Genomic DNA, 25,624 nt, shown 5'->3' with positions numbered 1-25,624 from the left:
TACAGGGTGAGTGCTCCGTTCTTCTTTTTTTGCTACAATACTAGCTAATGGAAATGTGTCACCAAATGTGATTATTTTTATTTTATTTTTTTTAGAGGTTAAATAATTTTTCTAATTTTTTAAATATTTTTGGAAATATAAAAAAATTACTTTCAAAATATGAAAAATTTTATAATAACTTGTCATATCTCCTATTGTTGACCAGCAGAGGGAGCTAACATGAGGAATGTGATTAAAGCAAGCAATTTGCCTGGCTGCTGCAAATTAGACCTCGCCTGTCTACCTTCTTCATCTATGTGCAAAAGGAGAGGGGGGAGGGGGTTTTGTAGTTTTTTCAATTCCACTGTCACGATTTTGTTGGTGTCTGAAGAGTGGTAAAGAAGAGACTAGATGTTTCTTGATAGGTCACTGCTCCTAAGGGACTTTATGAAAATGGTGCTGGCTCCCCTTTCATTTAATCTAGCCAGTGCTATGCACATGTGCAGTAAACAGCCCATGCTTTTCTATGAGACACTCTCAGTTTTAACTTTCTTATGCCCTGTGCCTGCCAACTGTGTAGGTGTTGTGAAGTGACACACCACAAAGAGGCTACAGTAATGCCAGCCCCAGTACACACTTTATTAATAAATATTAAAATTACATTGTCCTAAAATTAAATACATAAATTAAATGCTTTATCTTGATAGAATAATTTTGTTTATTATGCATATCCCGTAGAATAGGAAGAAGTATCTCAGAATTTCTATGGTAGATCTCCAGGGGCATCTCATCAGGGCCTGGGGACTTGCCCTTAGCAATCTCAGAGGTAGCCTCCTGCAACTCCTCCATTTTTAAGGGTGCATACTGAAACATAACTTTCATCTCTCAAGTTAAATTTATTTTTCTGCAGTTCATTCCTGTATTTAAACTTTTCATACATTGAATCTATGCTTTCCTAATCTATTTTGCTTGCCTCATCTATTTGGATAACAAACAAAGGTGACTGACCCCACACCCTTAAAGGAAACAAAAGCCAGGTTCTGGCAGCAGTGGTCTTGATGTCACAGCCACACCCCTCGTGACGTCACGCAACGCCCCCTTCATTCATGTCTCCCATAGACATGAATGGAGAAGGCGTGGGGTGATGGCACAGGGGGACTGGAGTACACCTATATGTCATCCATACCAAGACAAAATACTGAGTAAAACAAAGCACATCAATTAAAGGGGTTACTCGGGAATAGGAAAGTAGATCTAATTATCTCCAAAACACCACCACACCTTTCCTCAGGTTGTGTGTGGTATTACAACTTGACTCCATTAACTAGAATTAAAGCTACAATAAGGCTAGGTTTCCAAGTTTGTTTGTTTTTTAACACAAAAAAAAAAAAAAAACGCCAGAAAAAACGCCAGAAAAACTGCCACAGCTTTTTCCTGAGTTTTGGCAGTTTTTCTGGCGTTTTTTCTGGCATTTTTCCTGGTGTGTGGAAACAGCCAATTTTGTCCCCTGTGGCAGTTTTCTCACTGTCTTCAGGGCACCACTCTGTGGGTCGGATGCTGAGTGCCCGGTGCACAGAGTGTAAGGAGATGAGGAGTGATGTATAGCATCACTCCTTACCTCCCCCGGCCATATAGTATAGAGGGGTGCATAGTGTACCCGTGCATACTATACAGGAGCCGGGAATCCTGTCACTATATTGACAGGACTCCCTGCTCCTATAGACCCTTTGGGCGGTATACAGAATATACAGCTATCTATAGATAGCTGTATATAGTGTATACAGAAGCCGACGTCCACTTACCTCCCTTGCTCCTGTAACAGCCAGGTCTGTGTAGCTCCGCCCCTAGTGATGACGTCATTAGGGGGCGGAGCTACAGACAGAAGCCAGGCTGGTAAGGGTCTGAAGCTCTGTTCACATTGTCCGTTTTGTATAATGTGAACAGACCCTTCTGCCAGTGTCTTCCCAGACAGGGAGACTCCAGCTGTTGCTAAAGTACAAGTCCTAGCATGCCCAGACAGCTAAAGGCTGTCTGGGCATGCTGGGAGTTGTAGTTCTGCACCAATTGGAGGCTCCCTGTTTAGGTAGACATTGCACTATGGGCGCTCACCCAAGCGGGCAGCGCCAAAAATTTCATAACCAATTTTGTGTGGTTTTTTTTTCTGCTCATTTAAGATCCGTGTATGCAGAGGATTACGGCGGATTCGATGGACTATGGCGGATTAACTGGATGTCTTCTCTTTTTAATTAAAGGGTTAACGAGGGCTGTGGGGTGTGTTTTTTAAAATAAAATAATTTTTCCAATGTGTTTTTTTTTTTTTTATTGAATTTCCAGGCTTAGTAGTGAAAGCTGTCTAATAGATGGAATCCACTACTAAACGGGGCTTAGCGTTAGCCCCATAAACAGCTAGTGCTAACCCCCAATTATTTCCCCGATACCCACCACCACAGGGGTGCCGGGAAGAGCCGGTACCAACAGGCCCTGAGCATCAAAAATGGCGCTCCTGGGCCTAGGCGGTAACAGGCTGACGTTTTTTAGTCTGGGGAGGGCCAGTAACAATGGTCCTCGCCCACCGTGGTAACGTCAGGCTGTTGCTGCAAGTTGGTATCTGGCTGAGAATAAAAATACAAGGAACCCTATGCTTTTTTTAAATTTATTTATGAAAAAAAAAAAACGCATAGGGTTCCCCGTACTTTTATTCTCAGCCAGATACCAACCAAGCAGCAACAGCCTGACGTTACCAGGGTGGGCAAAGACCATTGTTACTGGCCCTCCGCAGCCTAAATAACACCAGCCTGTTACTGTTTTAACACTCCAGGCCTGTTGGTACCGGCTCTTCCTGGCACCCCTGCGGCTGTGGGTACCGGGGTAATAATTGGGGGGGGGTTAGCGCTAGCTGTTTTGGGAGCTAATGCAAAGCCCTGGCTTAGTAATGAAGTCAGTCAATAAGACCAGCTTCCACTACTAAGCCTGAAAATTCAATAAAAAAAAAAAAAACACAACACATTGGAAAAATTATTTTATTTTAAAAAACACTCCCCCACAGCCCTTGTTAACCATTTTATTAAAAAGGGAATAAGTTCGCCTGCTGTAATCCATCGAATCCGCCGTAATCCTCTGCATACACGGATCTGAAACAAGAAGAAAAAAAACAAAATAATGTTTAGTACATTTTTGGTGCTGTCCGATGGGGAGAGCGCCCATATTGCAATGTCTTCCCAAAGACAAACCTTTAAATGGTAATTCTGTTTTTGTATTCATTTGGATCCTTGTTTCTGCCTTTTTAATCCTAATGCATAATTATGTTTATAAAGCTGTATTATCATTGTAATATGGAGTAAAAATGCCAGATGAGGGACTGAAAAAAAAGGCAATATCTGCCTCTGTGGAATCACAAGATCCTTCTCAGCTAGTCAGTCCTGAAAAGGAGAATGTGCTGCTGTAAACAAAATGGTTTATAATTTAATCTAGCCCAAATTTTGGGAAAAGCACTACCTGCTGTTTTGCCCAATAACTTTACTATGTCAACTTTAATAAATGTGCGGTGGACATGTATGCTTAGTCTTGCTTTTTCTTTTCTCCGCCGGGTATGTGAAGAGATTCTTGAAGTGGATAGAGTTGCTAAGCAGGCACTGCAGCTTTAGGTGTTCCCTTTGCATACTCAAAGAAGAAAAGAGAGAAGCAACACTAAGCACGCATGTCCATTTTGGCAGATTGACTGCGACTGATACTGTAAAGCTACTGAAAAGAAACAACAGGAGGCGCAATGCTATGAATATCTTGTGATGGACATAACTATGAGCAATATTCTTCATGTGAACCCTTTAACCCCTTAAGGACCAGGCCATTTTACACCTTAGGACCGGAGCGTTTTTTGAACATCTGACCACTGTCACTTTAAACATTAATAACTCTGGAATGCTTTTACCTATCATTCTGATTCCGAGATTGTTTTTTCGTGACATATTCTACTTTATGTTATTGGTAAAATTTTGTCGATACTTGCATCGTTTCATAGTGAAAAATTTCAAAATTTGCTGAAAAAATTGAAAATTTTGCATTTTTCGAACTTTGAAGCTCTCTGCTTGTAAGGAAAATGGATATTCCAAATAAAAAATTTTTTTATTCACAAATACAATATGTCTACTTTATGTTTGCATCATAAAATTAATGAGTTTTTACTTTTGGAAGACACCAGAGGGCTTCAAAGTTCAGCAGCAATTTTCCAATTTTTCACAAAATTTTCAAACTCACTATTTTTCAGGGACCAGTTCAGGTTTGAAGTGGATTTGAAGGGTCTTCATATTAGAAATACCCCACAAATGACCCCATTATAAAAACTGCACCCCCCAAAGTATTCAAAATGACATTCAGACAGCATTTTAACCCTTTAGGTGTTTCACAGGAATAGCAGCAAAGTGAAGGAGAAAATTCACCATCTTCATTTTTTACACTCGCATGTTCTTGTAGACCCAATTTTTGAATTTTTACAAGGGGTAAAAAGAGAAAATTTATACTTATATTTGTAGCCCAATTTCTCTCGAGTAAGCACATACCTCATATGTCTATGTAAAGTGTTCGGCGGGCGCAGTAGAGGGCTCAGAAGCGAAGGAGCGACAAGGGAATTTTGGAGAGTACGTTTTTCTGAAATGGTTTTTGGGGGGCATGTTGCATTTAGGAAGCCCCTATGGTACCAGAACAGCAAAAAATCCCCACATGGCATACCATTTTGGAAACTAGACCCCTTGGGAAACGTAACAAGGGGTAAAGTGAACCTTAATACCGCACAGGTGTTTCACGACTTTTGCATATGTAAAAAAAAAAAAAATTTTTTTCACTAATATGTGTGTTTCCCCCCAAATTTCACATTTTTGCAAGGGTTAAAAGCAGAAAATACCCCCCAAAATTTGTAACCCCATCTCTTCTGAGTATGGAGGTACCCCATACGTGGACCTGAAGTGCACTACGGGCAAACTACAATGCTCACAAGAGAAGGAGTCATATTTGGCTTTTGGAGAGCAAATTTTGGTCGGGGGGCATGTCGCATTTAGGAAGCCCCTATGGTGCCACAACAGCAAAAAACCCTCACGTGGCATACCATTTTGGAAACTAGACCCCTTGAGGAACGTAACAAGGAATAAAGTGAGCCTTAATACCCCACAGGGGTTTCACGACTTTTGCATATGTAAAAAAATATATATTTTTTTTCACTAAAATGTGTGTTTCCCCCCAAATTTCACATTTTTGCAAGGGTTAATAGCAGAAAATACCCCCCAAAATTTGTAACCCCATCTCTTCTGAGTATGAAGGTACCCCATAAGTGGACCTGAAGTGCACTACGGGCGAACTACAATGCTCAGAAGAGAAGGAGTCATATTTGGCTTTTGGAGAGCAAATTTTGCTCGGGGGGCATGTCGCATTTAGGAAGCCCCTATGGTGCCAGGACAGCAAAATAACCCCCACATGGCATACCATTTTGGAAACTAGACCCCTTGAGGAACGTAACAAGGTGTACAGTGAGCATTTACCCCCCCACTGGTGTCTGTCAGAACTTTGGAACAGTGGGCTGTACAAAATTTTTAATTTGCACAGCCCACTCTTCCAAAGATCTGTCAGACACCAGTGGGGGGTAAATTCTCACTGCACCCCTCATTATATTCCGTGAGGGGTGTAGTTTCCGAAATGGGGTCACATGTGGGGTTTTTTTTTTTTTGCGTTTGTCAAAACCGCTGTAACAATCAGCCACCCCTGTGCAAATCACCTCAAATGTACATGGTGCACTCTCCCTTCTGGGCCTTGTTGTGCGCCCCCAGAGAAGTTTGCGCCCACATATGGGGTATCTCCGTAGTCGGGAGAAGTTGCATTACAAATTTTGGGGGGCGTTTTTCCCTTTTACCTCTTGTCAAAATGAAAAGTAAAGGGCAACACCAGCGTGTTAGTGTAAAAAATTTATTTTTTTACAATAACACGCTGTTGTAGACCCCAACTTCACCTTTTCATAAGGGGTTAAAGGAGAAAAATCCCCCCAAAATTTGTTAGGCAATTTCTCCCAAGTACGGCGATACCCCATATGTGACCCTAAACTGTTGCCTTGAAATACGACAGGGCTCCAAAGTGAGAGAGCGCCATGCGCATTTGAGGCCTGAATTAGGGATTGCATAGGGGTGGACATAGGGGTATTCTACGCCAGTGATTCCCAAACAGGGTGCCTCCAGCTGTTGCAAAACTCCCAGCATGCCTGGACAGTCAACGGCTGTCCAGCAATACTGGGAGTTTTTGTTTTGCAACAGCTGGAGGCTCCATTTTGGAAACAGTGGCGTACCGGACGTTTTTCATTTTTATTGGGAGGGGGGGGGGGGGGGGGGGGCTGTGTAGGGGTATGTGTATATGTAGTGTTTTTTACTTTTATTTTATTTTGTGTTAGTGTAGTGTAGTGTAGTGTTTTTAGGGTACAGTCACATGGGCGGGGGATTACAGCGAGTTCCCGCTGCGAGTTTGAGCTGCCGCGCAAAATTAGCTGCATCGCAAACTTGCAGCCTGATACTCACTGTAAGCCCCCTGCCCATGTGAATGTACCCTGTACATTCACAAAGGGGGGACCTCCAGCTGTTACAAAACTACAACTCCCAGCATGCACAGTTTATCAGTGCATGCTGGTAGTTATAGTTTTGCAACAGCTGGAGGCACACGGTTGGGAAACACTGAGTTAGGAAACAGACAATGTTTCCCAACCAGTGTGCCTCCAGTTGTTGCAAAACCACAACTCCCAAACATTCTCAGGAATGCTGGGAGTAGTAGTTCGGCAACATCTTTAGAGCCAGATGTTGCCGAACTACAACTCCCAGCATGCTGGGAGTTGTAGTTTTGCAACATCTGGAGGACTACAGTTTGCAGACCACTAATACAGTGGTTCCCAATCTGTGCCCTTCCAGATGTTGCAAAACTAGAACTCCCAGTATGCCAAAACTGTCCAGGCATGCTGGGAGTTGTAGTTCTGCAACATCTGGAGGGCCAGATGTTACAGAACTACAACTCCCAGCATGCCTGGACAGTAAGGGCATGCTGAGGATGTGTAGTTTTGCAACATCTGGAGGGGGACAGTGGTCTCCAAACTGTGGACCTCCAGATGTTGCAAAACTGCAACTCCCAGCATGCCCAGACGCCAAGGGCTGTCTGGGCATGCTGGGAGTTGTAGTATACACGGTCCCATTACAGCAATGCATGTCGCTTTACGGCGACGTGCATTGCTGTAAAGGGCCCGACCGCGGCTGAAGATATACTCACCTGTCGCCGCCGCCGCCATCTTCCTCGCCGGGATCCGGGTCTTCAGGGACGAGGTAAGTACCGGGGCCGGTCCCCAGCACTCCCCCGTCCCCCGCCGCGTCCTCCGGTCTTCCTCCCGTCCTCTCCGGACTTTCAGGGGCCGGGCAGGACGGGAGGAAGTAACCGCCCCCCCTCCTGCGATTGGTCGGTTAACTAACCGACGGATCGCAGGGGATCGGAGGAGGTGGCAGGTTTGCCACCTCGCTCCGATACTTCAGCATGGTCCTGGCTGTCTGTGACAGCCGGGATCATGCGAAATTACCGGGTGGTCGGGTCCCAGAGACCCGATCAGCCCGGTATCGCCGCAGATCGCAAGGGTGATTTCCCTTGCGATTTGCGGCGATCGCCGACATGGGGGGCCTACATGGCCCCCCTCGGCGTTTGCCCTGGATGCCTGCTGAAGGATTTCAGCAGGCATCCAGTTCCGATCTCTGCCCGGCGAGCGGCAGAGACCGGAAATACAACAGGACGTTCTCTAACGTCCTTGGGCATTAAAGCCCAGGTAGTGGGGACGTTAGAGAACGTCCTATGTCCTTAAGAGGTTAAAAATAGTAATCTTACATATACATGAAAAGCAATAATTTTTGTGACTTTATCCACTATTCATAAATAAGAAAATGAGCTGTAGGCTATGTTTACACACTGTTTTTGAAACCTCATTTTGAACCTCTAAAAAAATGATGGCATGTGACAAAAAAAAAAAAATTCCTTACAGTTTTCTAAATAAAAGTTTAGATTGAAAATCTGATTTAAAGAGATGTTATTTCCTAATGGTACTTTCCCTATAAGAAATATACATTGCATGTATTTTGTACATCTTGTAGGAGAACCAAATTGTTATTCTATGAAAAAAATTAACTACACAGTCCAAACTAATAGTTTACAAAAATCACTTACATAGTCATCAGTGGCATCTTTCACAGCAGTGATGGTCAATACCAGAACTAAAGGCACAATGGTAGTAAACCATGACAAGGAAGAGATTTCAGGGATCAGCTGCAATGAAGAAGGCATATCACGCTATTAGAAGAACTGAAATTATTCCTACAGCATCAACATATGTTGTCAATAGAATATAAATTACTTAGCCCTTTACTATTTCACATTATACTTTACAGATGTAGACACAGCCATTTTAAAAGTGTCTGTACATTTCTGGTCAGGGAACGCTTCACAAGTGGACACAGACACAGTTCACTGCGCTTGACAAGTCAGAGAGCATCTGTTTCATTACTTGAAAGAAACACCGTACAGGGATGTTTTAGGATCATCCTCTTTATGGGAAGTTATTTGATGAACATGTTGAGTAAACAATGTGGTGTTATATTTTGGAGTAAAGCAAGCCAACTAATAGTTGGTCTAAGCTTAAACCAAATAGTCTAAACCAGATTTATCATACGCTATGACAAATCTGGCATATTTTCAAACTGCTCAGTTAGACAATTTTGGTCAATATGGGCCAATGTTTCTTTGCAAAGGGAACAAATCATTTGAATTTACTATATATATTGGTGGCAAAGCGCTATACAGTATATGGTAAACTCTTCTTCCTCCGCTGGCCAGGTAAGTGATCCGCTGGATGAGGAGCTATACTTACCTAGTCCAGTCTTCTCCGGCTGTAATCATTGTAACCGACTGAAAACCCATATCACTGCTCCGCTATGTAAGCAGACGGTGAAGAGCCATGACAACGGCCGTGTCTGGGCTGAGGGAGCTAATTACGGCCAGAGAAGACGGGACTAGGTGAGTATAGCTTACCGCCCAGGAATGCGTTGCCATGCATTATATATAGTAAAATCACATGATTGGTTCTCTTTAAGAGTGTAAAATATACCCCTACTAACTTACCTTGATAACACATACCGCACTCTATAAAACACAAAGAATCTAAAACTTTGAGGGAGAAGCTAGCTGAATAGGTTAACCAAGCATGTCGGCTCCTGGTTTTATCTCCTTTTATTGTCGACTTAAATGAAGACTTAAAGAAAACAGTGAAAGTTAGGAGTTAGGCCATTCACTTAGTGAGTAATGAGAATCTAATAAACCCAAACCTTATTGATTACTGTATAATAGCACTATAAAAGTGCTCATATACTTGTTCATGTTTTCAAGACACTAGTTAAAGGAAAACTGTCAGCCTGTTCATCCACACTAATCCCAATACACTGGGTTATAGTGTGGGTGAACAGCAGTCCAACAAGGGGTCACTTACTTAACCTCTTAAGGACAAAGCCCATTTTGGCCTTAAGGACACAGAAATTTTATTTTTGTGTTATCGTTCTTTCCTCCTCACCTTTTAAAAATCATAACTTTTTCATATTTCTATCAACAGACCCATCTAAGGGTTTGTTTTTTTGCGTGATCAATTGTACTTTGTAATGACATCATTTTTCCATAAAATGTACGGCAAACCCAAAAAATTATTATATGTGTGTGAAAACAAAACTTAAATTTAGCAAATTTTGGAGGGTTTCGTTTTCATGCTGTAAACTTTATGGTAAAAATGATGTTTTCTTTATTCTGCAGGTCAATATGATTAAAATGATACCCATGATTACATACATCTTTATTATTGTACCACTTTTAACCTCTTAACCTCTGAAGATTTTCAACTTAAATGGTCACTCTCATTAACCCCCTAAGGACCAGGCCCATTTTGGCCTTAAAGGGGTATTCCGGGCAAAAACATCTTATCCCCTACCGAAAGGTTTTTGGGGAGGCATGTCTAATTTAGGAAGCCCCTATGGTGCCAGAACAGCAAAAAAAAAAATAAAAAAAACAACACATTGCATACTATTTTGGAAACTACACCCCTCAAAGAACGTAACAAGGGGTACAGGGAGCCTTAACACCTCACAGGTATTTGATGACTTTTTGTTAAAGTTGGATGTGTAAAAGAAAAAAAGGAAAAAACACAAAAATGCTGGTCAGGGATGTGGAATTCCTATCGCCAGACGCCGGGGACAAGCAGTTCCGGGCGCCGGGCAGGTAAATTTGTCCGGCCCTTAGCCCGGCTTCGGGCAAGCAGGAGCTGACCTGACAAGTCGCCTGGACCTCTGCTGTCTGTATGGAGCGGGCTGACGACTCCTGCCCGCTCCATACTCTGCAGCCCCCCGGCTGTAAAAACCTGTGTCCTCCGAAGCAGAGCAGGGGAGAGGAGAAGCTGTGTATTTGTCTTCTCTCCCCTGCTCTGCAGACGTGCGGGGAGAGATGAGGGGGCGTGGCTTCTTGCTCCCCGTGCAGACCTGCGTCCTCTGCCTTCAATCCCCCCAGCTGTAGCTTCGGAGAGCTGAGGGGAGGAGGCATGTCTGCACGGGGAGACTGCATGCGGCACTCACAGGGGAGTATGGAGCGGGCTCCGGACTCCTGCCCGCTCCATACTCTGCAGCGACTGTTCTCAGTAGTAGGGGGACGCCGCTAATAGCCAGCATGCGGCGATCGCCGCGGCTGGCTATTAACCCTTTAGATCGCCACTGTCAAAGCTGACAGCAGCGTCTAAAGGGACATGTGAATGCTCCCTGGTGGGCTAATGGGGTGGATCGCCCCCCCGCAGCGCGAACGCAGGGGGGGCGATCCAATATAGAGGTAGCCGGAGGGCTTACCTCTGTTACCTGCTGTCCCGCTCTGTCATTGATAGAGCCTGGCTGGACCAGGCTCTATCAATGGATCACAGAGCACACAGATGAATTGAGTTCAATAGAACTCTATTCATCTGTCTGAGGAATCTAATGATTCCTCATATAAGTGTAATAAATAGTAAAAAAAAAAAAAAGTTTTAATAAAAATTTGAAAGACACATGATTAACCCCTTCCATGTTAAAAGTTCAAATCACCCCCTTTTCCTATATAAAAACATGTAAACATAATAAAAATAAACATATTTGGTGTCGCTTTGTGCGTAATTGTACAACCTATTAAAATATAACATTATGTATCCCGTACGGTAAATGTAAAAAAAATACCAAACCACAGATTTTCAATTTTTATAATATTCCAGAAAAAAAAGTTAAAGGAGAACTCCGGTATGGGTGGGAAAAAACAACTTATCCCCTATCCTAAGCATAGGGGATAAGTGTTAGATCGCGGGGGGTCCGACAGCTGGGGCCGCCTGCGATCTCCTGTACGGGGATCGGGCTCGCTCCTGCTCAATGCAGGAGCCGAGCGTTTTCGACCACAGCCGAAGCTGCGGCCGACACGTCCCCTCCATTCACTTCTATGGCAGGGCTGGAGTGCTGCCTTCGGCACTCTCCGGCCCTGCCATAAAAGTGAATGGAGGGGGCGAGCCGGGTCCCCGTACAGGAGATCGCAGGGGGCCCCAGCTGTCGGACCCCCCCGCGATCTAACACTTATCCCCTATGCTTAGGAGAGGGGATAAGTTGTTTTTCCCACCCATACCGGAGTTCTCCTTTAAAAAGCGGTTAAAAAGTCAGATCAATACCAAAATGGTACAGATACAAAAAACAGATTATGGTGCAAAAAATGAGCCCTCATACAGCCTGGTATGTGGAAAAAATAATTAAAGCTACAGGGGTTAAAAAATGGCAATTAAAAAAAATTAGAAAAAGTCCAGAATTAGTAAAACATGACGTAAACGATACAAATCTGGTATTGGTGTAATCAGGCGGCCTAAAGTATAAAACTAACATGTTATCTCAACCACAAAATAAATGGCGTAGAAAAGAACCGCCAAATCTGCCAAATTATCTTTTACTATTTCAATTTCACTTCCCTAAATAAATATATATATATATTTTTTTTTTTGGTTCAGGGAATATGTTATTGAAAAATTAAAAGGTATCCTTATAGTAGGTAGTTATGGCTATTATAGGGCGAGGAGAAAAAAATGAGAGCGTAAAAGCGAAAATTGGCACGGACAAGTGGATCGTTATGAGGGACAAGTAGATTTTGCTCCATTTTAGTCCAGTGGACAATTCGTTTTTTATAACATTTCCACACCCCTGCTGGTTTTTCCCCAAATTTTACATTTTTACAAGGGGTAATAGGAGAATATGACCCCCAAAATTTGTAACCCCATTTCTTCTGAGTATGGAAATACCCCATGTGTGGGCGTCAAGTGCTCTGCTGGCACACTACAATGCTAAGAAGAGGAGGAGCGCCATTGAGCTTTTGGAAAGAGAATTTGTTTGGAATGGAAGTCAGGGGCCGTGGTGCCAGAACATTGGACCACTCCCACATGTGACCTTATTTTGGAAACTACTCCCATCACAGAATTTAATAAGGGGTGCAGTGTGTATTTACACCCACTGGTGTTTGACAGATCTTTGGAGCAGACACCTGTGGGGCGTAAATGCTCACTGTACCTTTTATTACATTCTGTGAGGGGTCTAGTTTCTAAAATGGGGTCACATGTGGGGGAGGGGTCCATTGTTCTGGCACTATGGGGTCTTTGTAAACACACGTGGCCTTCAATTCCAGAAAAATGTTCTCTCTAAAATCCCAATGGTGCTCCTTCTCCTCTGAGCATTGTAGTTCGCCCACATAGCACTTTACATCCACATATGGGGTATTTACCGTATATACTCGAGTATAAGCCGACCCGAGTATAAGCCGAGACCCCTAATTTCAACCCAAAATCCCAGGAAAAGTTATTGACTCGAGTATAAGCCTAGGGTGGGAAATACCTCATCCCCCCCTGTCATCATCCAGACCCGTCATTAACATCCTCATCATCCCCTTGTCATCATCCCACACATCCCCCCTTCATCATCCCCTTGTCATCATCCCACACATCCCCTTATCATCCCACACATCCCCCCTTCATCATCCCCTTGTCATCATCCCACACATCCCCCCTTCATCATCCCCTTGTCATCATCCCACACATCCCCTTATCCCACACATCCCCCCTTCATCATCCCCTTGTCATCATCCCACACATCCCCTTATCCCACACATCCCCCCTTCATCATCCCCTTGTCATCATCCCACACATCCCCTTGTCATCATCCCACACATCCCCCCTTCATCATCCCCTTGTCATCATCCCACACATCCCCTTATCATCCCACACATCCCCCCTTCATCATCCCCACCCCCCTTCATCATCCCCACACCCCCCCCCCCCTTCATCATCCTCTTCTCATCATTCGCCCTCAGTGGTCTTCAACCTGCGGACCTCCAGAGGTTTCAAAACTACAACTCCCAGCAAGCCCGGGCAGCCATCGGCTGTCCGGGCTTGCTGGGAGTTGTAGTTTTGAAACCTCCGGAGGTCCGCAGGTTGAAGACCACTGCGGCCTTCAACATGCGGACCTCCAGAGGTTTCAAAACTACAACTCCCAGCAAGCCCGGGCAGCCATCGGCTGTCCGGGCTTGCTGGGAGTTGTAGTTTTGAAACCTCCGGAGGTCCGCAGGTTGAAGACCACTGCGGCCTTCAACATCATCCAGCCCCCTCTCACCCCCTTTAGTTCTGAGTACTCACCTCCGCTCGGCGCTGGTCCGGTCCTGCAGGGCTGTCCGGTAAGGAGGTGGTCCGGTGAGGAGGTGGTCCGGGCTGCTATCTTCACCGGGGGCGCCTCTTCTCCGCGCTTCCGGCCCGGAATAGAGCCGTTGCCTAGACAACGACGCATCTGCGTCGTTGTCAAGGCAACGTGACTATTCTGAGGCCGGGCCCGAAGCGCTTAGAAGAGGCGCCCCCGGTGAAGATAGCAGCCCGGACCACCTCCTCACCGGACCACCTCCTCACCGGACAGCCCTGCAGGACCGGACCAGCGCCGAGCGGAGGTGAGTACTCAGAACTAAAGGGGGTGAGAGGGGGCTGGATGATGTTGAAGGCCGCAGTGGTCTTCAACCTGCGGACCTCCGGAGGTTTCAAAACTACAACTCCCAGCAAGCCCGGACAGCCGATGGCTGCCCTGGCTTGCTGGGAGTTGTAGTTTTGAAACCTCTGGAGGTCCGCATGTTGAAGACCACTGCGGGTGGGGGAGTTCACTCGAGTATAAGCCGAGGGGGGTGTTTTCAGCACGAAAAATCGTGCTGAAAAACTCGGCTTATACTCGAGTATATACGGTATATACTCAGAAGAAATGAGGTTCCAAATTTTGGGGGGCTTTTTTTTTCCTATTTTCCCTTGTGAAAATGAAAAATTGAGGGTAACACCAGGATTTTAGTGAAAAAAAAATATTTTTTTCATTTTCACATCCCACTTTAATGAAAATATGTCAAACACCTGTGGGGTGCTAAGGCTCACTATACCCCTTGTTACGTTCCGTGAGGGGTATAGTTTCCATAATGTTGTCACGTGGGTATTTATTTTTTTGCGTTTATGTCAGTACCACTGTAAAATCGGCCACCCCTGTGCAAATCATCAAATCACATGCTGTGCGCCCGCAGAGCATTTTACGCCCATATAGGGGTTATTTCCGTACTCAGGAGAACTTACGTTACAAATTTTGGAGGTCTTTTTTCCCTTTTACCGCTAGTTAAAATAAAAAGTATGGGGCAACACCAGCATGTTAGTTTAAATGTTTTTATTTTTTTACACAAACAGGCTGGTGTCGCCCCCAACATTTCCTTTTCATAAGGGGTAAAAGGAGAAAAAGCCCCCCAAAATTTGTAGTGCAGTTTCTCCCGAAATACCCCATATGTGGCCCTAACTGTGGAAATAGGGGTATTCTATGCCAGTGATTCCCAAATAGGGTGCCTCCAGCTGTTGCTAAACTCCCAGTATGCCTGGACAGTCAGTGGCTGTCCGGAAATGCTGGGAGTTGTTGTTTTGCAACAGCTGGAGGCTCCGTTTCGGAAACACTGCCGTACCATACGTTTTTCATTTTTTTTGGGGGGGGGGGGGGGGGGGGGAACGACTGTGTAAGGGGTGTATATGTAGTGTTTTACCCTTTATTTTGTGTTAGTGTAGTGTTTTCGGGGTACATTCACACAGGCGGAGGTTTACAGTGGGTTTCCCGCTAGGAGTTTTCGCTGTGGCGAAAAATTTGCCGCAGCACAAACTTGAAGCAGGAAACTCACTGTAAACCTGCCCGTGTGAATGTACACCGTACATTCACACGGGGGGGGGGGGGGGGAACCTCGAGCTGTTTCAAAAAATACAACATGTACTGACAGACCATGCATGCTGGGAGTTGTACTTTTGCAACAGCTGGGGGCACACTGGTTGGAAACCTTCAGTTAGGTTCTGTTACCTAACTCAGTATTTTCAAACCAGTGTGCCACCAGCTGTTGCAAAACTACAACTCCCAGCATGTACGGTCTATCAGTACATGCTGGGAGTTGTAGTTTGCCACAGCCGGAGGCACACTGGTTGCAAAACACTGAGTTAGGTAACAAACTTCGCAACCAGTGTGCCTTCAGCCGTTGCAAAAACTACAACTCTCAGCATGCAGTGACAACTGAAGGGTATGCTGGGACTTGTAGTTATGCAACAGCTGGAGGCAAACTACTAACACTCCAAGCATGCCCTTTGGCTGTCCATGCATGCTGGGGGTTGTAGTTATGCAATAGCTGGAGGCACACTGGTTGCAAAACACAGAGTTTGTTAGTGCAAACTTTTGAGTTTGTTTTCCAACCAGTGCGCCTCCAGCTGTTGCAAAACTACAACTCCCAGCATGCCTGGGCATGTTGAGAGTTGTAGTTTTGCAACATCTGGAGGGCAACAGCTTGGGCACCACTATGCAGTGGTCTCCAAACTGCAGCCCTCCAGATGTTGCAAAACTTCAACTTCAAGCATGCCCAGACAGTCCAGGCATGCTGGGAGTTGTAGTTCTGCAACATCCGAAGGGACAGATGTTGCAGAACTACAACTCCCAGCATGTCTGGACTGTATGGGCATGTTGAGAGTTGTAGTTTTGCAACATCTGGGGGGCTACAGCTTGGGCACCACTGTATTGTGGTCTCCAAACTGTGGCCCTACAGATGTTGAAAAACGGCCTTTTGGCTGTCTGGGCATGCTGGGAGTTGTAGTCTGACAACCCCTAGAAGGCAGCAGTAAAGATCGCTTTACGGCGATCTTTACTGCTACCTTCACAGCCGCCGTCGCTTCCTTACCGCTGATCCTGCCGCCACTGATCCCTCGCTGATCCCGCCGATGGTCACAGGTCCGCGCCGACGGTCCCCAGGTACCCGCCACTATCTTCTTCCCCTGCTCTGCCCGACATCCAGGGGCGGGCAGATTGGTGATTTCCACGGTAATCCCCCCGCCCCCAACTGCCATTGGTTAGTTGTCATAACTGACTAATTGCAGGGGATACGAGCGAGGTGGCAGCTGCCACCTCGCTCCTATCCCTCAGGATGATCGGAGCTGTCTCTGACAGCTCCGATCATCACTATTTTCCAGGCTATCGGGTCTCCAGAGACCCAATCAGCCCGGAACCCCACAAGTCTTTGTTATTAGTCAGTCACTAACTGACTGACTAATGACAACGATCAGCAGCAGGGAACCATTCTGATTATTCCCCTGATTATCATGCCACCGGACATGGTGATCGAAAATGTATTGGACGTTTATGAACGTCCATTTGCGTTAATTCACAGGAAAAATGGACGTCCATAAACGTCCATTTGCGGGAAGGGCCTAAAACTAATTTTTGCTATTGCACTCCTTATGGCAAGTAAAAAATATTTCTAATATACTTTGTTTAAAAAAAATGAAGTTTTCTATGCTTAAAAAAGCTCATTCTTCCATCTCATACACAGACTTTGGACCAAAGCCAAAGCACAGGAAGTGCAGCCTGCAGTGCTTAGGGGTGTGTGTCCAACCAGCAGCATATGGCAGTTAAGTGTGAGAGGAGCTATGATTGGATGAGTCTGGACACACCCCCCTCAGCACTCCAGGCTGCACTTCCTGTGCTTAGGCTTTGGTCCAAAGTCTGTATATGAGATGGGGGAATATGTGCTCTTGAGCTTTTTTAAGCACAAATAAAACATAGAAAACTTCATTTTTTAAAACAAACTAAATTAGAAATATTTTTTATTTACCATAAGGAGTGCAATGGCAAACATTAGTTTTAATGAGAGTGACCATTTAAGGACTCAAAACAATTTTAGTTTTTTCTTCCTCGCCTTCTAAAAATCATAACGCATTCAATTTTGCACCTACAGACCCATACAAGGGCTTTTTTTTTTTTGCGTCACCATTTGTACTTTGAAATGACATTACTTATATTATAACATAATCTACAGCAAAACCCCAAAAAATATATTTGTTGGGTGTAATAAAAAAAAAAGCCATTTTGCTAATTTTTAGGGCTTTTGTTTCTACGCAGTGCACTTTTTGGTAAAAATGACACCTCTGGGGAGATTTATAATTGTGTTCTATTCTTGTTTTTGGTCTAAATCTGGGACTTTTGTTTATTTTCGCGCAAATTGCGGTGTATTTTTTGTGGTATTTTTTTCAACTTCTAAATTCCGTCATTTTGACCCTTTGGTTTTGCTAGACCAGTTTTTAAAGTGACGGATGCAGTGGTAACATATTTATTATCTGCGTGTTTTTAATTTTGTCACAAAATTCGCACAAATGGTGCAAAAAAATCTGCAAATCTAGACCACCTCCTGACCAGGTCAAAAAAAAATCATTACTCCTGTCTGTTTGCCAAAAATCTAAAAACATCAGCCAAATTGAAAGAGAGGGAGATAGAGACTTAAGCGATCCCAAAAAGTGATGGAAATACCTTTTTTTACTAAAATTTCGTAGGGTACCATTAAAAACAAAAATAATAAAAAAGATACAGTAGTGATGGAAAAAAATTGTCTTTAACGAAATGTATCTTTTTAATAACGACATTTTTATTATTTTTTAAACAGGGATCAATTTCTGTGTTTGTGGGCAGGGCACAAAAAATGTAGCCGACAATAATAAAAATGTAGTGTGTGTGTGTTTTTCACTTTTTTTTCTTTTTTTTTAACCTTTTTTAGGTAGTACTACTACTCCCAGCATAGAACACACTGTTCCATGATGGGAGTAGTAGTACCTGTACTAATTGACAGATCGCCCATTGCGATCCTCCTGTATAATGTATAGATGTCATTGGCCAGATGGTTCCAGCCAATCACAGCTCTCTGTGGGAAATATAAATATGTTTATATATACGTCAGTGCAGGGGACCATAGAAGAGCGGATGCATCTATACATTATACAGGAGGATCACAGCGGGTTTCAGGAGTGACATTCGCTGTGATCTTTCCTTAACTGCAGGTACTACTACTCCCAACATTGAGCACACTCTGCTCAATGCTGGGAGCTGTAGTACCTGCATTAATAGACAGATCGCAGCAGGTGTCAGAAGTTACACTCGCTGCGATCTGTCTAGTAATGCAGGTACTACAGCTCCCAACATGGAGCAGAGTGTGCTCCATGTTGGGAGTAGCAGTAACTGCAGTAAGTGACAGATCACAGCGGGTATCACTCCTGACATCCGCTGTGATCGTCCTGTCTATAGCAGAGATGTGGAGCAGCTCTATACAATGCTCGCATCTCTGCTCTGTACTCCGGCCAGTGATATGAATAGAACATCACTCATTCATATTTCCCTCAGAGCGGTGATTGGCTGCAACCATCCGGCCAATCCCTACTCTGGGCGGAAAATATGAATAAGTGATGTTCTATTCACATCACTGGCCGGAGTACAGTGCAGAGATGCGAGCGCTGTATAGAGCCGCTCCACATCTCTGCTATATTTTGGATGATCGCATCGGGTGTCACAACTGTCTATTAGTACAGGTACTACTACTCCCATCATGGAACAGTCTGTTCCATGCTGGGAGTAGTAGTACTACAAAAAAAAATGTAAAGAATAGAGAGAAAAAAAATGAAAAAATATTAAAAACTTATTAAAATGTAGTTATAAAAAATTTTGTTAGTTAAATACAGTATTTATCGGTGTATAACATGCACTTTTTAAAACTTACATTTATGGGAAAAACCCTACCTGCATGTTATACCCCGATAAATCTTCTGGTCACTGATTCAAAGTGGCCGCAGCCCGGTCGCAGCCACTCAATAGCCCGGTCGCAGCCACTTTAAAACAGTGACCAGCAGCGGATCCTGTGGGTCAACACGTCTCCCCTGCTCTGCATTTTGTTTTTTATACTCCGCAAACCGGCCGTGCTCCGGCAGGCCCAGGTAAGCTGCGGGTCTTACGAGGCTGTACGGCAGGTATGTTGAGGATGAGTGACGTCCCTGCTGGTTCCTCTGCACGGTGTCACATCACTCCTCATTCCCTGCAGCCGCCGCTAGTCAGTGTGGCCTCAGCGCTGGCTGCTGGTTAAAGTTCAACAGCCCGGCCGCAGCCACTTTAGAACAGCCGCCAACGGCAGCTGCAGGGAATGAGGTGTGATGTCCCTGACACCATGTAGAGGAGCCAGCAGGGACATCACTCGTCCTCGACATACCTGCTATACAGCCTCGCAAGACTGCCGCCTGACCTGAGCCTGCCGGAGCGCGGCCGGGTAATGGAGTATAAAAAACATAAAAAGCAGGGGGATAATGAGCAGGGGGAAATGATGAGCAGGGGGGAATAACAAGCAGGGGGAGGATAATGAGCAGGGGGGATAAGGAGAAGGGGTGATAAGGAGCAAGGGGCAATAATGAGGCAGGGGGAACCACAGGGGAAATATGGCACACAGGGGATCGGGGGGGGGGATAAATAAATGTGGCACAGGGGCTCATAAAAGGGGAGGAATGATGTGGCACTGGGGGGGGGGGACAAACTGAGGAGCAGGGGGAATCAAAGTTGTGGGAATGATGAGGCATATAGTTCAGAGCTTCCAAGTCAATTATTTTACTTTTTTTTTTTTTCTCAAATTTCCCTATGAAAATGAAGGTGCATGTTATACGCCAATGTGTGTTATGCGCCAATAAATATGGTACATTTTTTACCATCCCTATTGCATCTTTTTTTTATTTATTTTATTTTTTTTTTAAACTGGCACTGCACTGGTGTTTTTTTCTGAAAAAACCGCTGGAAAAAAATGGAAAACTAGCCTTAGAAGCAGGATAGACGTGATCTGAAAGTGTGGGTAGAAAATGATCTAGGTGCAGATCTGCACAAAACTTATCATCGTCACTGCAACAATATGATAAATTTGGAGCAGCACTGCCAGAAAAAACAAAAAACTCTTCTAGACAAACCCCAAAAATCAACTAGCCAAGACCATTATTGATAAATAACCCCACTTATGTTTATTTGGTAGGTCAATACGGTTACAGGGATACCCAATTTATGTAGGTTTTATTGATCTTACTACTTTAAAAAAAATTATAACTACATGCACCAAAATTAGTATGTTTAAAAATTGTCATCTTCTGACCCCTATAACTTTCTTATTTTTCCGCGTACGGGGCTATATGAGGGTTCATTTTTTGAGCCATGGTCTGTATTTTTTTTATCAGTACCATTTTTGTTTTGATGGGACTTTTTGATAGCTCTTTATTAATATTTTTATGGTATAAGAAGTGAACATAAATTCACAATTTTGGAATTTGGTATTTTTTTTTACCTATACGCCATCGACCGTGCGGTTTAGCTAACCTTATATTTCAATAGTTCGGACATTTATGCACGCGGTGGTACCACATATGATTTATTTTTTAATTTTATTACATTACTTTATTTAAAAAAATAAGAAAAGGAGGGCGATTCTAACTTTTAGTAAGGGGGGGGGCTTATTCACATGTATTCTATCTTTTTTTTTGTAACACTTCTGATTGCATACACTGATCACTACTATGCCATAGCATAGCATTGATCAGCGTTACCGGCACTCTGCTGCTCCAGGCTTGGAGCAGTAGATAGCCGATGGGACGATGAGGAGGCGGGTGAGAACCCTTCTGTCGTCACGATTCTGTCGAGATAGTCCCGATCAGCTCCACTGAGCTGCCGGTATAGTTTTACTTTCACTTTCAACTTTGATCGAGGCGTCTAAAGGGTTAATACCGAGCATCTGCCCGATCGGCGGTGCCCGGCATTAGCCGTTGTTCCTGGCTGTCTGTAGCAACAGGACCCACCGGGTTTAACTCGTTCTCCACTGGTGAGAATGGTTTACACCACGTTAACAGTACTCAGGACATACAGGTACGCCCTGAGTCCTTAAAGTACCAGGACTTCAGGCGCGTACCTGTACGCTCTGCTTTCTTAAGGGGCTAAAAAACTTTTTTCACAAAATAAGTATGTTTAAAATTGCCCTATTTTGACCCCCAAAACTTTCTCACTTTTCCGTATACGGGGAATATACGGGGAATATAAATATAAATATGTGCAGTAGGTCCTGAGATATGCCCCTGAGAAGATCCTCTGCTAAATCCAGTGAATCGCGCACAGGGGGCTTGCTATGCCCACTCAAATTAAATATTTATTGTCTGTGACTCCACATCCTAGTGTGCGATTCCTTGAATTTAGCAGAGGATCTTCTGGGGGACATATCTCAGGACCTACTGGACATATTTAAGTATGTGACCTCTTGTTGGACTCCTGTTCAACCACACTATAACCCCGTGTATGTTGGATTTAGTGTGGGTTAACAGGCTGACCGTTTTCCTTTAAATGTAAAAAAGATTAAGTACTGGATATACATACCTGTAATATGAGGAGGAAAAGAAAATATGCATTGGCAACCCGCTGGAACTGTTCAAATAAATTGATAGGCAGGAACGTGATGATATTATACTTAGATGTCTTGATGCCATTGTTCTGGAAGAGTATAAACAAACTGGTTAGTTCATCACGGATACATATTAAGGCTTATATTTTTAGTTCATGATATTCTAATTTATTTATCAATTATACCCATACAAAAGAGTGCCAGATAAAGCAGGACGACAGTCTAGAGTTCTTCTGAAGACTATGATATGCCAGGTCTAAACTGCTTTGGTGGCATGAAGGGAACCTACACAATTCTACGCAAGAGATAAATGTTTTCAATGACTGGTGTACATGTATGTACAGTACATAAAATTGGGAGCACACTAGGAGAAATAAAAGCAGAATGATGCTCCTAAATCTACATTAATGGTTGAAGTTAACTGCTGAGGTTCTGAAGCTGGCAAAGGTAATGATCAATAAAATCATGGCAAAGTAGCAGGAAGACCACAAGCACCACTAAATTTAACGAGACGCATAAAGGAGAACATTGTGCGGGTATAAAAAAATAAATAAACATCTACTTACCTCCATCACTCCTGCGGAACCTCCAGTGTCCTGCTCTGATCCTCCACAGCGATCATCTTCCTGAAGCTGCAGCTCAGCTAATCAATGGGCGTTGTCCCAGCTCAGCCAATGATTCACTGAGTAGCATTATGACACACTGGGCCCAGGAGCACCTGTAGACGACAGTCACGCTGCAATTTCAGGAAGACAACCACTGCAGGAGAGTGGAGAAGGAATGCTGGAGGTAAGTAGAAGTTTAATATTTTTTATACCTCACACAATGGACATAAGTCCTATTAGACTAGCATGGAACTTCAGGACAAAAACCCTGACTCACACGAATGAGGTGGGTTATAGTTAATTTAACTCTGCTAATTTTTTAGTAGACAAATAGTAACCGTACCATATTTTATCTAAATATCTCCAGACGTTTGGAAGGGATGCCGGAACATACATTATTTAATAAAAATTTTAGTTCAATTTAGAGGGTCCACTCCATCCTAGGGTCCTATCAGTGAGAGAAGCCATCAATCACTTTCACTATGCAGAGTCACTGCTGACTGACACTGAATCCTGTACAGTGTGAAATATGACTGGAAAAATTGGGAATATGTGAAACATACAGGAGGTTTAGTATAAGTTAAAGTCCGCTCAGACATGACTCCATTCACTTCTGAACACAGCCTAGTTTAGCATTTAAAAATGTTAATAGGTCCCATACAGAATGAATGGAGCTGTGGCCAAACATGCATAACATAACAAATATTTATCACTATTTTATTGAACATCCTAAAGCAGTTCAAGGACACAACTGAATTTTGGATCTAAAATGGAGTATGTGGGGTCCAGATTAACTATAATAAAATGAATTAATCTAATGCCTAATCTCTGACTGTATTCTGGCATGGCATTTAACATGGGACAATTTTGTATGGGGTGTGTTGTACAAATGTGTCATTTTTTAACCATACAAAAAATTTCTATCCAGAAGGTGCACAGTTGCGAGCATAAAGCTTATGCCATAAACCATGCCATTTTCAGTAGTTACAAGGAAATAACACAATGTCATGTAGGGGGCACTCAAGAATCACACAAAAATTTCAAAGATGAAACATAGGCTTTGAAAGAAATACATTGCAAACATTTAGATGTGTAAGAGAAATACACAGGGAAATAAATGTAAGTCAATAATGCTTTATTTTGGTAGTCATTTATAAAACAAAAGCTGCACAAAAATATTTATATTTCATAGTAACTAAGTGTAATTGTAAACATGAATTGTAATTACAAAGATATAAGTTAAAAATATTAATCACTAAGAAGAGCCCATTGATGTCAACAGGATATAGTATCCAATTTACTAATACCAGTAGGCTGTCTACAGAATTATCAGAATCAAAAAACACATTTATGTATGTTTAAGGGTAGGGTCACACATGCCATATTTTGCTGCTGTGTAATCTCCTAGCCATTGAAGTCAATGGGTAGCGAAATCAGGTGCAGAAAATATGCAGCAAACTATGGCACAGGTGACTCTGCCCTAAGGGTGTATTTGCAATTTTCACAAAAAACACAGCAGGTTAAAAATATATATGGGGGCAGATTTATCAAACCTTGTGCAGAGAAACAGTAAAGTAGTTTTTCATAGCAACTAATTACATTCCAGCTTTCATTTTTAAAAAGGCCTGTGATAAAATGAAAGAAATCTTCTGATTTGTTGCTATGGGCAACTGCACCACTCTGCAGTTTTTGAAAAATCTCCCTCATGGTTTTGCGGCAACTACATAAAATAGAAAAAAAAATAAAGTATACAGATGTATACAGGCCTGATGGAGGCCTAAAGGACACTCTTTCAGTCTTCACGGAGTGATGTGCATACATTTTATAGTGTAACAGTATTTTTAAAAGCCTTTACGGTTTGATTACATTAAGCCTTTAAATTGGTGACAAGGTGATTACTGAGCCCCTTAAAATGTCCTCTCCAATGCGCACAGGGACAGCTGGCCAGAACTTTATGTGTAGTACAAGATAAGAGGGAACCCCTTGCTTCCCTTTCAGCCACAGTGAAAAATTACAAACATGGTAGAGGAAATAAAAATGACCATTCAAGGTTGGATTTACACATACTGTAGCATTCTGGTACTTTTAGCCAAAACCAGAATGGTTCCAAAGCACAAATATACTTTTTTTTTCTCTGTGTTGCATTCACTATTGGTTTTGGCCCAAAAAACAGGACCAAAATGAGTTCCTAATACTAGCCAAAATATTATGTGTGAACCACGCCGTAGGTGTTGATTTGGCCTCCAAATTGTCCAAATCTGAATGTGATTGAGCATCTGAGAGATGTGTTCGATGAAACAAGTCCAATTAATGGAGAACCCAACTCTCAACTTACAGAACTTTTAGGATCTGCTGCTTATGTCTTGCTTCCAAATACCCCATGATAATAGTCTTGTGCAGTCCAGGCCTCAACAGGACAGAGCAGTTCTGGTGACATATGGAGGACCTACACAATAGCAGACAAGTGGTGCTGGTTTGTGTCATCAGTTTGTCATCAGGTACTCCGGTGGATACGTTTTTTTTTTTTTTAATTAACTGGTGCCAGAAAGTTAAACAGAATTGTGAGTTACTTCTATTAAAAATGTTTTATCCTTCCAATACTTATCAGCCTCTGTATACTACAGAGGAAGTTGAACTATTATTTTCTGTCTGACCACAGCGCTCTCTGCTGACACCTCTTTCCATGTCAGGAACTGTCCAGAGCAGGAGAGGTTTGCTATGGGGATTTGGACAGTTCCTGACATGAACAGAGGTGTCAGCAGAGAGCACTGTGGTCAGACAGAAAAGAACAACTCAACTTCCTCTGGAGTACACAGCAGCTGATAAGTATTAGAAGGATTAAGATTTCTGCATATAAGTTATATACAAATCTGTTTAGAGTACCCCTTTAACCCCAAGAAGACGCACAACATACCTGTACACTTTATCTGCCTGGTAGTTGGCACACATGGACCTCGGGTCCTTGCTGCTATCAGCAGCGTACCCACCGCTAATGGCAGATTTCAGTGATCATGCTGATGTCACTATTATCCTTTCAGATAACCACATTCATCTGAAGTATTAGGGGAGCTTACAGAGACTGATTGGACCCCCCGCAGAACGATTGCAGGGGTCAGATGAATCAAGATGGTGTCCAGAGCTTTGCTTTC

General features: G+C 43.4%; 1 protein-coding gene across 6 annotated transcripts in view; it reads right to left on the bottom strand.

The window, feature by feature from the left end:
• ATP8B4 (ATPase phospholipid transporting 8B4 (putative)) overlaps positions 1–25,624 on the bottom strand; it is a 517,140-nt gene that overhangs the window by 362,310 nt on the left and 129,206 nt on the right. For all 6 annotated transcript variants that reach the window (XM_056572217.1, XM_056572215.1, XM_056572212.1 and 3 more), the window contains exons 5-6: positions 21,846–21,959; positions 8,200–8,298 (exon numbers count right to left, since the gene is read on the bottom strand). In XM_056572217.1, the coding sequence (XP_056428192.1) occupies positions 8,200–8,298; positions 21,846–21,959 (213 nt within the window). The remainder of the gene's footprint in view (positions 1–8,199; positions 8,299–21,845; positions 21,960–25,624) is intronic.

This window comes from Hyla sarda, chromosome 4 (assembly GCF_029499605.1).
Source record: "Hyla sarda isolate aHylSar1 chromosome 4, aHylSar1.hap1, whole genome shotgun sequence".
In the NCBI taxonomy this organism is placed as follows: Eukaryota; Metazoa; Chordata; class Amphibia; order Anura; family Hylidae; genus Hyla; species Hyla sarda.
Note: the sequence above shows the minus strand (reverse complement) of the source record. Positions and strands in the feature narration are given on the sequence as shown.